At 43.6% G+C, this 15,553-nt stretch overlaps 2 protein-coding genes across 2 annotated transcripts in view; both read right to left on the bottom strand.

Moving 5' to 3' along the window:
* The window catches only part of LOC308311579 (transmembrane protein 198-like), a 46,399-nt gene extending 42,855 nt beyond the window's left edge, over positions 1 to 3,544 (bottom strand). Inside the window, exon 1 of the mRNA XM_080758319.1 lies at positions 3,118 to 3,544. The gene's annotated coding sequence lies outside the window, so the exon portion shown is untranslated. The remainder of the gene's footprint in view (positions 1 to 3,117) is intronic.
* Positions 3,545 to 9,042: 5,498 nt separating this feature from the next.
* Positions 9,043 to 14,907, bottom strand: LOC308311561 (protein jagunal homolog 1-B-like). Its single transcript, XM_080758295.1, has 4 exons — positions 14,808 to 14,907; positions 13,010 to 13,122; positions 11,650 to 11,722; positions 9,043 to 10,377 (listed from the first exon to the last, which is right to left on the bottom strand). The coding sequence occupies exons 2-4, from the start codon at positions 13,096 to 13,098 to the stop codon at positions 9,979 to 9,981; spliced, it is 561 nt and encodes a 186-aa protein (XP_080614421.1). The 5' UTR covers positions 13,099 to 13,122; positions 14,808 to 14,907; the 3' UTR covers positions 9,043 to 9,978.
* Positions 14,908 to 15,553: the final 646 nt, after the last annotated feature.

Here is a 15,553-nt window from a genome sequence, read left to right as displayed (position 1 = left end):
CTAATCTGGTCAATTTCACTTAATATGTCTTGCTCAGGGAGGGACACTTCTGACACATAAGCTAAATCCCAATGCTCAAGTTTCTGTCTCTTCTGTCCTCATCACCAGGAAAACATTTGTGTCACAAATTGGCTTTTTGGAGGAGCCGAGAGTGATAGAGCGGAGGCTTGGAGCGAGGATACATCAAGTGTATCCTTCATGTTTCTTTTCTTTGCAGAAGTTTTTTTCGTCGGAATGTGTGACATTGTAGACATGTGGTCACGGATTCATGGCGTGACGTATAGATTCTCCTCCAACACATGACAACCTCTGGGCTACGGAAGGGTGACTTCTGCATGAGTAATCCTGAGCGAAGAACAGTTGCTCCTTCTGGCTATTGACTAACTCTATTTGCACTGTCCAAAACCTGAAGTTTGGGTTAACTAAGTCAGTGTGCTATGCAGTATAAAATGGATCCACTATAAAATGACTACCACTAACCAGTGGTGTCAATGACACCGTGTCATGCTCGTAGAACGCAGTACCATGCCGTGGTACCAGTAATTTTTTGACGTGCACGCTAGAACGCGTCCCCCTAGATTCAATAGAAGACGCACCTAATCAACCTCGTGTCACCAGACTTTCCAAGACACACAAAGTACCCAGTGGTCTAGGTTTACTGGCTCCCCCCCCCCACCCCCTATTTTCACGCCAAGTACCTGAGCGCACGTAGCCTATACGGTAAGCATGCACACTTACAGCAGTAGGCTATGGCTCCAGTAGGCTACTGCTGCTGTGATCTGTTCTGCACACAAGAAGACTGCCTGCCTCCTCCATCAAAGAACATATTCATTCGTCCAAAGCAAACTTTTTAGTTTCGCTAGTGTGCGGTAAAGATGTTTGTCTGACTATTTTAAGTCTACTTTTGTGTTTGTGTCAAACTATCATACACTATTTAACAATAGGCTTATAGGCTATATTAGCTGTTCTGTGTGCATGCTGTGATACGCACATGCACGCAGCCACGCACATGCGCATGTGCACGTGACATCATGACACCACTGTTCCTAACACAATCATGTAAAATGTTGATGTTCTAGTAATGTTGTTATATACTGCCAACCAGGTTAAGAAAACACAGATTGAGGCTTTAACCTTTGCTTTTATATGAAATATCCAAGACTATGATTTTATGGCTTCTAATTAAACATATTGCTAGTTTCACCACTTCAAATGCTCTAATTTAGAAATAATCATGTGCTGGCTTCTATGAAATCCAAATAACTCTGAAATCATGCAGGTAGGGCTCTAGGTGGCATAATAGCCTAAACTAAACAGCTGGGTGATTTGGGATATGCTGCCTACTCCAAACTGTTTCACACGTGTGTCTGCCCTGTCGTGGATTATATGGCGGGAATATGGGGCTCAAACATGAATATGAAGGGACAAATGGTTCAGAATAGAGCCATACGGTACTTTCTAGGAGTGCATAAATTTGCGCCTGTATTGGCAATAACAGGAGACATGGGATGGGAGCCGTGTGAGATAAGGTGGAGAGGCAGCATGATGGCCTTATGGAACCGACTAATCAGAATGCCAGAGAACAGAGTTGCTAGGAAGATTTTCAACTGGGATGTATCAGTAAAAGGTGCACTGGGCAAGTTTCATGGTGATAACAATTTAATATAGGTATGGTTTTGCACACTCAATTCATAATTAAATTAATGTTCCAATTTTGGAGCTCTGGCTCATGGACTAAGAACCAAAATGAACTGAACCGGTTCCCAACCGGTGGAAAAGGGGCCATAGAGTGCAAGTGGATGCACGCGCAATCGCGCATCTTCAAAATGGCCACGTCCACTGTCACACTTTACACTAACGAGAGACAGCTATCAATGCGATCCAATCAAAACATGGATTAAAGAATATAAAGCCTAGAAAACGTAGGCTACGCTGTCGGTGGGCTGCCAGACTAAAGTTAATCTACGCTTTCTACGCTTCTGGCGGGCTCCGTGTTAGGGTCCTGACATCCATTCTCCACTCTCCACATAATGTGTAGGACTGTAAAGAAATCTATACATGCCTGTCTTTATCGGGGCCATAAAGTGCACTGAAATACAACACTGCACAGTGCACAATCATGCAACATGACATTCTCAGCATTTAAGTGCTGAAAGTGCCCTTATGATGCCGAGCTTAATGACTATGGCATGATCCATATATACTGAAAAGAACGCAGTAAAAGAACACTATAAGTGCAAGAAAACAAAACAACATGCATGTTTGTGTTTTTGTACAAGCAAGCAACACACACACCACACCATGGCCTCTATGTCTATTCTAGATAGCATTGCTTCTGAATCATCTGATCCTCTCGCAGATGGCTTTAAGGTCGAGCTGCATAAGTAATGCAGACATATGGGTTATAGTGAGAGTGTTTAGCAATTCCCTTATGCATGTCTGTCTCTCACCATGCCATAAAGTGGATTAAATGCACCATTCTACACTTATACTGTAATGCTCTCACTGATGATTGTGCTAAAATGAAGCTATTGCAAGGACACCAAGTTCCAACTATATGATAGAACAGAAGACGTGAAAAATGTAGGCTGCTTAAAATATACCAGTCTAAATGCAGCATAGCATCTCTGTAGTGAATCCAATTATAATTGCAAGGTCGCTGCCTGACCTGACTACTATGACAGGGCTTCCCGTGGAAATTAAAGACTTATTATGCGATCATGCAAATCTAGCCATCTTTTTGACCCTGCACGCTTTCTTTTTGCAATGCCATATAGCTATACTGACCCCAATTATACCAAATCTAGGCTAAACGCCCCAGTTTCAACCTGATCCAACGGTTCCCCAGCGGTGACGTGCGTCCTGCTGTGAGACACACTGACAGGCTGGCACAAAGAATCTCACCGCAAACAACCCCTCATATTATAAGCTCACCACATCCACCCCCGCAGAATTTTGGAAAGAAGGCATTATGAATTATATTATATCATCTGAGCAGATGCCATGGGTATATCGATTGGGAATTAAACAATTGGGGATGGAGCCGCAATAATAAACATAATCATCATCATCATCATCATCATATTCATCATCATTCAATTCAATCATAATTCTCACCATCGCTGTGCACGCTCAGCATCCTGCTGCGGGTAGGTTGATTCTTCTCTCTGCCGTACTAGGGTTCATCCTCGCCAGCCAACAGAACAGACATCTGCCGTAGTTGGACTTGGGCCGAACCCCAAGCTCATTGTCACGGGCTCGCACTGCGTTGGAATCCGCGGCGATCAGAGCCCTTCTCCCGGGGAGCGTCTCTCGGTGCTGTGCGGTGTGTGTATAGCTAGGCAGCAGGGCGTTGGGCCATGAGAAGAACCGTGGAAATGTTACACATGGCTCTATGCACGTTCATGATGCTTTAAATTCCTATGACTTATGCACGTTCAGGATGCTTTAAATCCAAATCTCCAGACTCCAGTCCAGAGCGTCAAGGAGGCGGTGATGACTGATGATGCGGGTGCGTGGTGCACGATGCAGGGCGTCTGTTTCAGCGGCACCACGCTAAATGCACTGCGGTCTCTGCTGCTGGTGCTACTGAGGGCTGTCACACTATTAGACTATACATGATCCCACAGCCTGAGAGGACGCCGGTCAGCCATGATTGGTGGGCGGTTGGTTGTTTGTCGTCAGGCAACCGCCAATGATTATCTCGCGTCGCGTCATTGTGCAGGGAGGGCAGCTAGGACAAATAAAGAGGACTAGAATTTCGCCCCCCTTCGGGGGGCTCAATCCTAGTGTCGTTGCAGCGCAATATGGGAAGAAGGAAATTGCGGGAATTGACAGACTCCACTTCATGTTTCAGCTGTGGTTTTAAACTCAGTAGTGTGCCCTGCACACAGCGCACACTCGCAATTGCAGCTGGAGGGCGACGCGACACACACACACACACACACACACACACACACACACACACAGAGCGATGTGTGGATAAATCACTGAGATTTGGGAATGTGTTCAGAAGTACAACGATTAAGCACGCACAGGCAAATGTCAGAAGCATCTGTTTCGGTTTCCAAACAGGAAGTTGTAAATGTGCTTATTAGACGGAGGCAGCGTGATGCTGGCATCTATTGTGATGCCAGCATCACCACATTTCACATAGAAATATAAGCACCCATTTACTCGCTTAGCGGAGACTGTGGGGTGGTAGAGGACATCTCCCCGGACGCGTGGGTATGTCCAGATAGTTGCCTCGCGGAGGCCTCTTTGTCCAGTGTCCATTCTGGGTCTGGAAACGGCACTTTTTTGAGTGTTGACCCCAATAGAAGGTCTGCTGGTCTGAATTTTACACCTCTCCCGCTTAGCGGAGACTGTGGGGTGGTAGAGGACATCTCCCCGGACGCGTGGGTATGTCCAGATAGTTGCCTCGCGGAGCCGTCTTTTGTCCAGTGTCCAGTCTGGGTCCGGAAACGGTAATTTATTTTGCATTGACCCCAGTAGAAGCTCTGCTGCTCTGAATTTTACACCTCTCTCGCTTAGCGGAGACTGTGGGGTGGTAGAGGACATCTCCCCGGACGCGTGGGTATGTCCAGATAGTTGCCTCGCGGAGGCCTCTTTGTCCAGTGTCCATTCTGGGTCTGGAAACGGCACTTTTTTGAGTGTTGACCCCAATAGAAGGTCTGCTGCTCTGAATTTTACACCTCTCCCGCTTAGCGGAGACTGTGGGGTGGTAGAGGACATCTCCCCGGACGCGTGGGTATGTCCAGATAGTTGCCTCGCGGAGGCCTCTTTGTCCAGTGTCCATTCTGGGTCCGGAAACGGTACATTTTTTTGCATTGACCCCAGTAGAAGCTCTGCTGCTGTGAATTTTACACCTCTCCCGCTTAGCGGAGACTGTGGGGTGGTAGAGGACATCTTCCCAAACGCGTGGGTATGTCCAGATAGTTGCCTGGCGGAGCCGTCTTTTGTCCAGTGTCCACTTTATAAAGTCCATGCACTCCAGTGAATAGCATTTATCCATTTAGATAACTTTTTTATGTTATTTAATTACTTATTTTTACACAGAAACATAATGTGTGTCTTTACAATAACTGTAATGTAATAATAATAATACTAATAATGTAATGTAAAAATTATTTAATTAACGAATTAAATAATCTTATTTTATTCTGAAAGCAACCGGATGTCTTAAATCTGCTAGCTGTCAGACCGGAAGTTCTAAATTTGCTCATAAGACGGAGCCTTAGACGGAGCCAACTGGCAGGCAGTGCGAGAGGCTGGTTACAGGATTCTATAGGTCAGCCGTTTTGGTGTGACACACACGGCTTCCACATTTAGCTTCATACTGGGTGAAAGTGTCCTTCCAAAAATTATTATTTCGCTCGAAATTCTTATTCACAATGACATCGAGTTGAGGTGTTTGTGTTTTAGGGTAATTGTTGCATAAGCGCTATTTCGCACTATTTCTCCCTCCCCTCCCCTGTGTCTGAAGCAGCTAGCATGGAAGCTATATGGATTATGGAAGCTTTCCCTCCGATTGCACACAACCATGCCGTTATCCACGCGTCCATCCGATTGCTTTTAATGTAAATGTCCCATCCACTGAGCAATAGCGATATAAGCGCCTTATTCATTCATTCGATTCATTTGGGTGTGGGGCTGTGCAGTGCTGTGGGCAGCCTTTCTGACGGAGGCTCGGAGCTGCTGCTGCTGACGCTGTTCGAGTCGCATGGAGCAGTATAGAGTAGGCGTGGCGCAGCATTAGAAGGGCGCAGCAAATGCACGACATTGAGGGGTAGAAACCATCCCGGTCGCGTGGTTCATCTAACGCGTGTGTCACTGTGAAGGACTGGCCCCAATAAGTGAACGTAGTTGGCGTAGTAGACGCCAACATGACGATTCTGACGTAGGCTGGTGATGTTGAGCAACAATGGCGTGGTTGACAAAAGTAATATTTATTCAGTAATTAAGACATTTCTTTCAATGAAATGTAGCCTATATGTATTCTGGGAGTGTGCCGAATTTATTTTGCATATAGAGATGTGTGGTGAAAGTGTGGTTGGGTCGGAGAAAGCTGTTGGATAAACGGCCATGTGCTTATGTACCCCTGTCTATTAGGGTAGCAGGATTATTATGATTATTATTATTAGTATTGTTATTGTGATTATTACATGGATTATTGTTGTGATGTGAGCTTGTGGCTGACTCACTATCTAGAAAATAAAAACATGGCACTTCATTTAAAATAGGTTACAGACCCCTGTTATATGCGCTTGTTTTGGGATTATTTTTAAAGACCTATTTACTTGTTTCTATGAGACATGGCAACGCCAACAGCGCAGCGAAAGGCATCCACGTCTTTCTCTTGTGAAATGCTGAGATTAGAAACGACCATAATTATTTCATTTCTCAACCTTAAAAAAAAAATAAAGACATCTCCATAATCCTTGGGAAGTGTGTGTAGCAAAAGTAGTCGGCATTGTCATGGTTGAAAGTATTCATGCAACACTGACGCTGTAAGCTGTGTGATGCTAACGCGCTAACACCGTTAGCATGGTCTGTGTTGGTCAAAGGAAAAAGGATAGATATGAAACTACTGGCCAAAGTGTCATACAAAACACAACACCTAAAATCGGAATGTGATGGTGACCTATTGAGCACAAACAGACAATCATGATTTGCTTGCTGGACCTATAATTAATTTATGTGCATTACATTTCCACCTCGCACATATAAATCAAAAGCAAGATGGATGCTAACGCGCTAACACCGTTAGCATGTTCTGTGTTGGTCGGAAAAAGGATAGATATGAAACTACTGGCCCAAATAAATGTCATAGAAAACACAACACCTAAAATCGGAATGTGATGGTGACCTATTGAGCACAAACAGACAATCATGATTTGCTTGCTGGACCTATAATTAATTTATGTGCATTACATTTCAACCTCGCACATATAAATCAAGCCACAGTGCAGTCAGAGAGTAGTTCACAGGTCACACACAGGAGCAGTGAAAGGGGGAGGGGCCTTCGGATGGCAGTGTAGAGTAGGCACGACATTGAGGGGTAGAAACCATCCCGGTCGCGTGGTTGATCTAACGCGTGTGTCACTGTGAAGGACTGGCCCCATTAAGTGAACGTAGTTGGCGTAGTAGACGCCAACATGACGATTCTGACGTAGGCTGTTGAGGTTGAGCAAGAATAGCGTGTTTCAGAAAAGTAATATTTAAACAGTAAAGAAGACATTTTTGGCGAATGCAATGTAGTCTATGTCTTTTGTGGGAGTGTGCAGGTTTTATTTTGCATAGAGAGATGTGTGGTGGAAGTGTGGCTTGGTCGGAGATAGAGCACGAATGAACGGCCAGGTGCTCATGTACCCCTGTCTATTAGGGTAGCAGGATAGAGCTGAGGTGCATGAGAGTTGCTAACCCTGAACTGAAATAATGAAAAGGATATAAAAAAAACAATAGTACAAAGTTGATTTTGTTTTTATTTTAATTAATTAAAATTGTGGAGAAAAGAAATTGTTTATAACAAACTGAAAGATAAAGGACAAGTACATTTACTAAAATGTTAATGTTTTTGTATATTTTCTTTTGTGGATTTTCCATGTTCTGTGTCAAACTTTTATTTTTGTGAACACCATTCAAGTGCTGTGGATGACATAAAACATTTGAAAAGGGAAGGATGACTGTTTAATTCTCAACTGTTCTGGATCTCATTATTTACAACACAAGTTATGAGCTTTCTATCTAGCACCATCTGCTGGTACACTCCATCTCCACCAGGAGGATAGGAGAGTGTGTTTCATCTTTCGCGCAGACGAAATGAAAGCCTGGGTATCGAGGCTAGAGAGTGTGTGATGTTTGGCAAAATGTTTAGGAGTAATTTAAACATGTTTGTTTGGTGTGTGTGTGTGTGGCAACATGGCCTGTTGTGGGCCACCATGAGGCTGATTTTGAAAACTGTCAAGTGGCATTTATTCCTCAGCATATAGTGGGAATAGGCTGTAGCTGTCTGCACTTGTAGGCCTACTATTGTCAGAGTTGCTTGCTACACTACTAACTGCATCTGCAACACTGTGGTCAGCCTGTCTGTCGTTGCCGTGGTCGGCGCGTCTATCATGAGCTGTATAATGTATATTGACTGGCTGTTTGATTGCAAACTGTTTTGTGGTGTCTGTGCCCGCACTCTTCACAGTGAATGCCCTGCGTTCTACAATTACGCGCGACATGCCTGCCAACCAGACATACAAAACACCTGCCTTGTTTCCTCAATTATCTTCTTAGTTAGTTAGGAACGAGCACATCAGAGGGACAGCGCATGTCAGATGTTTGGAGAAAAAGCCAGAGGCCAGACTGAGATGGTTTGGACCAGGGGGGCAGTCAGACAGATATTTTGTGAAGCCACTAAGGAAATGAAAGTTAATATAATGGCCTGTTGTGGTGCTGTCACTGGACCCAGAAAAACCCATAGCCCCATAGAAGTCCATGTATTTGGGCCCAACTTCACCTAGACTGTATTACCTTAATAAACATGGTCATGAATACTTTTTGCTTCCAGTCACTAGTCTCATTTCTAATGTCATAACATTCTTTTTGGAAAATTATGGTCCCATTTATAAAAAAAATGACCATAAAGTCGCGCATGTTCTGAGGGGCGTGGCTACCGTTACAGTCTATGAACGGGATCCCCCACCCACTCGAGTCAAAATAAAAACCAACGAAGAAGAAGGGGGGGGGGGGGAGTTCCGCCTCGTTGTCTGGGCCAGCCAATGGGCCAGCTGGGCCAAAACGGATCTAGAAAGATGGAGACTTCCATTACAAGGACTGACAGGCTTCATTTTACGTTCATGTTAGACCCGCGGAACGCTTTGTCCATATTTTTTACAGTCTATGGTTTGGACACGTACAAAGGAGGGATAGTGAGTATATTAGTAGAAGGATGTTGAATGTTGGTCTAGAGCAGAGGTTCCCAACCACTGGTGGTACTTGAGCCGCCCTCTGGTGGTACAAAGGATTCACCCAAAAAAGGAGAAAAGGACAAAATGGAATAAAATATTTTTATTACTACAGGTAGTTCTTCTGACCAAGCAATTGGTTGAAATAGGCTCTCCAGCCGTGCTGAAATGAGCATGACAGCACACCTAGCCGTTAATTGAGTTGATTTGAGTTGATTAGTTGATTTGAGAACGGATTAATCATATTAGAAATATCATCAATTGTGCTGATTAGTGATTTGACAGTGTTAGTCAGCGCAGCAGCATTATTGACTTAGGAATGGAACAAAAAGGGCAGGTATTCGCTCCTGTATTTAAACATCAGTTGTTATTATTATGGTGGTACTTGGAGAGCCAAATACTTTCTTAGGTGGTACAGGTTCAGTATAAAAACAAAAAGGTTGGGAACCAATGGTCTAGAGGAAGACCAAAGAGAAGATTATGGATGTAGTGAAAAGAGAACATGAAGTTAGTTGATGTGAGAGAAGATGAAAGGGTGAGATGGAGGCAGATGTTTTGCTGTGGCGACCCCCAAAGGGAAAAGAAGAGTCCGACGGCTGACCGGCTGAAACAACCATAACACTGAGATTATCACTGTTGACATGCTTTACAAATATAAAAGATATTCTGAGCACAAATAATTTTTTAAGGAGAAATTGAGCTGGCTAGTTATCAACCATTCCCCCTTTTGTCACCAAGTCACAAATGTCCATGACCTGGCTTCCACACAGCCAGTATCCCCCACAGTCTCACTTTTAGAGGTGCTCCGATTGGTGATCGGCCGATTTTGTCACAAAATGACTCCATCGGTGATCAGCAATTTACCCGATGTGGAAAAAACGATCTTCAGATATACAGGTATAGTATAATTCCGTTTTGCATCTTTGTGACCGATCTAAACATTCACCCCTTCCCCACATACACAGGAACATTTTGGAAATATTCACATTCTCCCCTTACGCACAAGATCGGTATCGGAGCACCTCTACTTCTTTTTCTTGTCCTGCGTGGAGGTGCCACTGGTGGACCACTGGCCCAGCAGCCTCTTGCTGTAGTAGATCTGCCAGCCGTGCACCTGCACGGCGATGACGATCACCAGATACATGACGGACACGGCGGAGAAGCCGAAGATGAAGCGGTAGGCCTTGCCGTGGCGGTAGAGCTGCTGCGCCACGGGGAACATCTCCATGGAGCCGTAGAGGAGAGGCGCCACGCAGAAGAGGCCGCCGCTGACCATGGAGACGACCAGGTAGCCGACGTTGTTGCGCGGCAGCGCCGCAAAGCTGAAGAGGGTCGGGACGACACTCAGGAGGTACGGGTACTCCCACTGGTACGGAGCGGCGACCACCTTGTGGGACACCAGGCCCAGCTGGCTGACCGTCACCTGCAGAGGACACAAATGTTTAGCAGATGCTCTTCTTAGTCAATGCATTTGATGTATTACAGTAAGCAGGTAATACATCAAATGAGAAATAGTATGATCATAGGACCAAAGCAATGACAATGTGAAATGAGAACTGGTTGGTGACCAAACGTCCTCCTTACACATTTCAACCAGAGTAGCTTGTCTTTCTTGTCACACACACAGACTATGTGATTAGATTTCTAAAATGTTATCTGGATTGTGACAGCCATGTTTATCATGTACTTTCATTGAAAAAATAAGATGTAACATATCTATCCATCCAGCTATCTCACAAAGAAGAACTTCCCAAATCAATAATCACAATGTCAGTTTAGGCATGTAAATCATGATAATTTGTCCAGTTGATGTTCCATGGACTGCATGGCAATGGGTAGTCAAACTACTGTCAACAAAACTCTAGGCGAGTCTAGACCATTAAGTAAGTTTGGCCTCTGTCCATTTTTTCCCTTGCCATTAGGTGACACTCAGGCCAATATAAAGGCTAATTTAAGAAATGTATAGTTAATTAGTTATTGGTTAAAAGCAAGCTGAGCACAAGTAATATAATTTTAGACAGCACAAAAAGCATGTTACCTTCAAAGTGGTCTTTCCACACAGGGGAAAAAAAGTTTCCCCCGTCTCTCATCTCACAAGTGTGCTCGCATAACAAGGACATTAAAGCACTGTTTGATTAAGCACAAACGATTACATTGTATATTGTTTTTAATTGCGCGATTTTAATTACTTTAAAGTTGGAAATCTCTCTTTTTTTTGTATATGTATATACATACAGTTTTATATTAACATTTAGGAGTGAAAACATATGTTTAGATGCCTGTGACAGCGTGTCAGCAGTTCAGACAATGCTGCTCCGCTTGTGTACGACAGAAAAACAGCCGAGGACAAAGCGTACGACAGCTCCCGACCAGACGTGATTTCAAGCTTTGGCGGAAATGGTAAATGCCGACAATTGCGGTAATTTCAGCGTGCACCCATATTTTGGCGTACGCCGAGTTGATAAATGAGGGCCTATAGCTATAATATAGCCTATATATTTGACAGTGAGAGTCTGATATTGTAAAAATTTAAAAAAATTGATAGAACATGTTATTCTCAATTCTCAACTGTATGTTAGATAATAGGACCCACTTCCAAAGATGACAAAAAAATAAAAATAAAATGTGTTCTCTACAAACATACATTACGGTTTAAAATCAAAGGGCTGCAGAAGAGCAGATGTTTGGCCGTTACCTGAGCTGCCATCAGCACCCAGATCAGGACATGGACAATGTTAAGTTTACGGATCTCAGACTTCAAGGCAACACTGTAAAGAAAGAAAGAAAGAAAAGAAAACGAGTCAGAAAACAGTTTCCACTACTGATTATTACATTACAATTTTCGTCATTTCCGTTAATTCTCGTTATGGAGGTCAAATCTGGTGTCCTCTAGGTACTAGTGCTGTATTTAGTAGTGCTGCACAATTAATTGAAAAAAGATTGAGATCTATGAAATCTCATTTCTAAATTTGATCAAGAATCGTGCAGCACCTCACATCGCCTGGATGCACCTGGGACGTATCCTCAGTGATGTATCCCAAGGTCATCGGGGTTTCAGGTCTCGCGAACATCATACCCCTCACTAGGGTGACCCAGCCGGGGTGATCAAGTCCCGACTTACGTCCCAGTAGCTACCCTCGATCAGACCCACTAGGGATAGACCAGGGCCACACAATCCGTTGGATCCACTCCGGAATTACTCTGCCGGGACTGGGAATTCTAGGCTCTGTGGGTTGACTCCTGTCCGGGCCCCTCCTACGTTTCACCAAGTCCACTCCTGCTCTCACCAGGAGTACCGCCAGGACCTTTGCGTTGCACCAGACTCCCAGCACCAGACACTTCATTCAGGAGTGGTGGTTTCTTGAGCCGCAATGGTTTTGCAGGCTCCACATGGGCAACGGCGTTACTGCAGGCTCCGCTTGCGGCTTTCAAGTTCAAGTTAAAGTTTATTGGTCATTTTAAATAAACACACCTTATACAATGTATTCAGGGTTATTTTTTTGTTGACCAAAAGGGAGTGTTTGGCAGAAGCCTCAGCTTATAATGCCAGCCCTTTTAATATTCAAAATAGCTATAAAAATAATGGCCCTCCTAAAGGCCTCATCGAAGGATTTTGGGCTTCCTCCTCACGGAGGATGCAGGCAGGGGCGCCAACCCATACTGCTCTCGGGGTGCCGTCTACAGGTACATTCCGGCTGTCACCCGTCTCTCCAGTGATCACCAGAATATACCTGGTTGTCACATAGTCTATTCCTATGAGTCACTATAAATAGAATACCTCAGAACGAAAATACATCACCTCAGTGATCCTCACTACTTGGCTGTCCAATTCATTTTAGTTACTCTTGTGTTTTTGCTACAAGAGAGCGACTTTAGGAGAGGTTAGCACTGATGTTGTCTGTTTAAAGCCAAAGTATTTGCTCCAGGACCAGGTGTCACATTTTGAATGTATTAACATTCAGCAACTACAGACTAATTAGTAAGACAATAAATATTTTCACGGAAAAAAATAGTGAGAATCATGATATCGTATTAGTGTAAAAACAAAGACAAACCTCATCTGGTAGTGTTTGGCAACCCTCTCGCGGTGCTGGAAATCACTGCCATCTGTGCCCTCTGCTCTTGGGCCGTCTCGCGAAGCCATGACTGATGCTCCTTCTGTTCTACCCTGAAAGGAAAAATGAAATGAGGTGCACTCTCAAGTTCAACAAACAACAAAGCAACCCAGATTCGACTCAAACAAGGGATTACATTAATTTCGCTCCTATGCCGCAAAACAAAATGTGGAACGCCCTCCAACAGCCATTAAACGAATGTATCAAGTCAAGAACACTCCTGGTTCTTCTCTCCATAACCCTCCTGTGCCAAAACGAGGGAAATTAATTAATTTAATCCAGCAATTTAAAAAAAGTTATTTTTTCTTTTACTCACATGTTAGACAGCCTCCACACAGAACAGACGCACATGTGGCCGCGCACACACTTAGTCCTTTTCTCCTCAAAATGAGACAAACTGCCATCTTTGAGACATATAAAAGTCTAAACTTTGATCACGCTAAGAAAGTGAAACCATCCCATAGCCTAGAATGAAGATTTAGCTCAAATGTGGACGGCTATCACTATTCACAAGAATTGTGAATCCCTAGAAAATGGCAGGGTATAACCCTTTTTTGTTGTTGTTTTTCTTCTAATTATTTGTTCAGCCCAAGAAAATTGTGTTTATTGTCATGATTTGTCACCATCAGAGTTGGCTTTGTCTGAGGCTTACAGGTCTTAATAAATACTTTCTGAAACGTCTATGGGAAATGCATGGGAAATTCTCTTCCGGGCCGCTCGGGGGGCGGGACTGCGACGCTCTATAGGTCTTGCAGGAGGGTGAGGAAGTCCTCCTTCACATGTTTACATGAAAACAAATGTCTGGTGTGGTTGTTGTTTTGTAGCCCCAGAGCAGGTCGAGGTCACCACTAGAGGTTGTTCATAAACTATCTGAAAGGACATTTTGAAGAAATGATATTTCAGACTTTTCCCATCTCCCACTCAAATAATATGTCCACATAAACAGGAGGCAGGTACAATTTAAAGCTTAAAAGACTGGTTAGTTGATCACAGTTAAATACATTATTATTTATTGATAGACTGTAAATGTTAAATGTATTTGTGTTTCTGCTTAGCCGAAAGCAAGGTACAAATTATCGCATCCAAGTTTTTTGGTAATTTTGCTAGTTGTTGCTATGACACATTTTTCTATTTATCTTATTAATCAAGATAATAAAGTGCATTCAACATATGGGAACTGGGGGGTGCATTGTAGCCAACTTGTAGCCAAATTCTACGTGTAGATGAATTGAAAATGGTGGACCCTGTTGTAAACAAGTGTAATGCTTTAATCATGGTGTCGTCCACAGTAGGTTTTTGTATTGACTGGTGCTTTCATTTGAAATGTACCCATTCAACCAACCAACCAATCAATCATCACCTTTGCAAAGCAAAAGGTGCTAACATTTAAACTATACAGATTGATAATTTGACCGATCTCGCCATCTCGGTCAACCAGGTAGGTAGCTCTGGCACTAGGCTATGGACCAGAGCTAGTCAGTCAGGTATACGTTATTGCTACTTTGTGTACTGTCTGAGTGTCTGTAAACATTTAAAACAAATCATTCGTACTGTACTACTTGTAAGTAACTTGCAGCAGCAACAGCATCGGCACCAGCTGCCATTTCTGAGCAGCTAAAACGCTAAGTTTAAAAGGCTCGTGTCTGAGCAACAGATAAGAGCTAATAGCTAGCAGTGGATTTTGATTCAACAACACAAAACTACATCACGGGTTACAAAGGTTCGTTGTGGCACTTACGTGCGATCCGATGTGATTTAATGAACGTCCTTTTGAGATAAAACTCAAACCACCACCACCATGCTCCTGCCCTGCCTGCAGCCAGCCGGCGGATGTGACGTCACGAGGAACACAGGAAGTATGACGTGTCAATCTGTGGTTGGATGAGGGTATGTCCAATGACAACTGTACCCGGAATAAATTATTACAGTAAACAATATCACAACGGGTTGTTCTGTAGAATATGTTACTGTTAGATAAACTTTATTTAAATTATTATTCTCTCTCTCTCTCTCTCTCTCTCTCTCTCTCTCTCTCTCTCTCTCTCTCTCTCTCTCTCTCTCTTATGGCACGCACGCACGCACACTTGTCAACTGTAAGTGTAATGCACCATTAAATTGTATTATTGTAAACAAGTGTAATGCTTTATGGTGTCGTCCACTCACAGAATACAGTGTTTTTGTATTGAGTTGTAGTTGAAATGTACTGTAATTCTGCAAACTGTTAATAAACCAATCAATCAAATATTATTTCATGGTGAAACCCCTGCCCACTTTGACAGGCTGGAATGGCTTAGGGTTGACGACAGATCAGTACAGCATCTTCTGGTCCAGATCGCTACATACTTCCTTAATGTTAACGATCAAGTCCACACCCACAACACCAGACCAGAGGGAGTTCAACAAACCATGTGCAACCCAGATTTGGCAACGGGACTAAATTCATTTCGCTCCTATGCCACCAAAATGTGTAACGCCCTATACCAA

This window comes from Protomyctophum bolini (assembly GCF_963924005.1).
Source record: "Protomyctophum bolini genome assembly, chromosome: 24".
Taxonomy (NCBI): domain Eukaryota; kingdom Metazoa; phylum Chordata; class Actinopteri; order Myctophiformes; family Myctophidae; genus Protomyctophum; species Protomyctophum bolini.
This window is presented reverse-complemented; position numbering and strand designations above follow the sequence as displayed.